At 58.9% G+C, this 1,994-nt stretch overlaps 1 protein-coding gene across 1 annotated transcript in view; it reads left to right on the top strand.

The window, feature by feature from the left end:
• Positions 1 to 1,747: 1,747 nt before the first annotated feature.
• The window catches only part of IGFBP2 (insulin like growth factor binding protein 2), a 27,574-nt gene continuing 27,327 nt past the window's right edge, over positions 1,748 to 1,994 (top strand). Inside the window, exon 1 of the mRNA XM_073903936.1 lies at positions 1,748 to 1,992. Within this exon, the coding sequence (XP_073760037.1) occupies positions 1,813 to 1,992 (180 nt within the window). The 5' untranslated portion in view covers positions 1,748 to 1,812. The remainder of the gene's footprint in view (positions 1,993 to 1,994) is intronic.

Raw genomic sequence — 1,994 nt, 5'->3', positions numbered from 1 at the left:
GCACACCCAGGGGGAGAGACGACTGTCTCTTTTTACTTCTGTCAGATCTGCACTAGACACAGCTCTACAGACTTCCAGAAGTTCAGCTCCGTCTATTTCACTCCTCTGCTCAAACGTGGGCGCTGCATCCCCTGCCCACTGAATGAAGCCACACCTCCTCACAAGTCAACAGGGCTTTCCTGCCAGTGCCCCGCACCCCCAAGCACTCTGCTGGCCAAAGTGGACTTCCTTTCTCCAACCTTCCTTTCCCACTTCCCTGTCCTTGCTTTGGCCGGTCCCTCTGTTCCCAGTGTCTTTGCTATCCCTGCGTTTCCCCGGGTAGATTTCTAAGTTCAGATTTCAATTCTGATTCACCCATGACCCCCCCAACCCTCATCCCCTCTCCCTCCATCTAAATATTTCTCCTCCTCCAAGCCTCTGACAAACTAGTTGTTTGTTCATCTTACCGAAATCTTCACCCCAAACACCGTTAATTCCTTAAGCTGGAACTTGCCTTCCTTGGGGCGTCTCACTCATCTCCAGGACCAGGTGGCCACTTGGCAAGCAGCTGTCGAGTTCAGTCAAATAGCTCTGAATCCTAAAGTTAGAGCTGGTGTGGAGGGCTCTGGCCAGGGAGAAGTTTGGCAGAGGTACTGGGAAATTAAACCTAGGCTGGAGTCAGCTGAACAGTGCATCCCTGGTCAAGAGAATCTCTCTGACAAGGGTCTTTGTTAGGGTCACAACCTAGAGACATGGGTGATAATTAAGGCCTGGTCCAGCCTGGAATGCTGGGGGTTGGGGGCAGCAAGGAGAGATGACTCAGTTTAAATCAAACAGAACGACGAAGGGAGGCTGTCCTTGTCCATCTGCATTATCAGAGAGAGCTATAAATGCCCTTTCCCCGGGGCCTCCTCTCACACCTGGAAGTCTGATCTGACCTCTCCAAGACCCCTGAAGCAGGGTGTTTGGGGATTTCTCCTACAGCAAATGCCTCTAGATCAGGGAGAGGGGTCAACTAAGGGATTACTTTGGGGAAGGTCAGGCAGAGAGGAAGGGAGCCGGTTTCTCAGTGCCCACAAATTGCATTTCTGGTTATTATATGTTACCAGATGTTGGCAGGGTTGGGAAACTGCAGTGGTCACTAAGAGGGGCTGTTCAGGCTAGGCTGGTCTAGTGGATGGGAACCTGCTTCTTCTTCGGACGAACTCACTGAACACCAGAGTCATTGCCCCAAGCAACACGTCGGCACTGAGTGGAACCCTGAGGACGGAGGGAGATGGTGGGAGTGGATGGAAATCTACTTGAAGGTCAAGACTATGTCTTATGTCCTTTGCGTTGCCCCAGCAGTTAGCCCAGTGCCGGCCACATGGGAAGCACGCAAACTAAGTCCTTCCGAACTGAACTGAAAACAGGAGACAAAAGCACCCACTTTTCTCCACTCCCGCGCCGACCCTATCCAAACCCCCAAGTTATTCGCATTCCCCGGGAGTCAGGGAGCCCGGAGTAGAAGGGTGTGGAGGGAAGGAGGGGGGGGTGGTGGTGGTGGTGGTGGTGGCTGTGCAGAGGACCCACAGAGCCCGGGAAGCGCAGGGGGGCGGGGGGTGGGCGAGCAGGCGTGCGCGCACTCACGGGCCGGCGCGCGGGAGTGTCGGGGGAAGGGGGTGGTCTCCAAAAGGGGGAGGGGAGAAGGCAGGGGGCGGGGAGAAGCAGGGCCCTTTAGGACCCGGCTGCGGCTGCGGGGGAGGAGGAAGAAGCGGAGGAGGCGGCTCCCGCGCTCGCAGGGCCGTGCCACCTGCCCGCTCGCTCGCCGCCGTCGCGCTCACCACCGCCAACATGCTGCCGAGACTGGGCGGCCCCGCGCTGCCGCTGCTCCTGCCGCCCTCGCTGCTGCTGCTGCCGCTGCTGCTGGGCGCCGGCGGCGGCCGCGGCGTGCGCGCCGAGGTGCTGTTCCGCTGCCCGCCCTGCACGCCCGAGCGCCTGGCCGCCTGCGGGCCCCCGCCGGCCGCGCCGCCCGC

The sequence above is a fragment of the Callorhinus ursinus genome, unplaced genomic scaffold, assembly GCF_003265705.2.
Source record: "Callorhinus ursinus isolate GAN/ISIS: 27379988/994484 unplaced genomic scaffold, GSC_fseal_2.0 scaffold2, whole genome shotgun sequence".
NCBI lineage: Eukaryota > Metazoa > Chordata > Mammalia > Carnivora > Otariidae > Callorhinus > Callorhinus ursinus.
The sequence above is the reverse complement of the archived record's forward strand: the minus strand, read 5'-3'. Positions and strand labels throughout refer to the sequence as shown.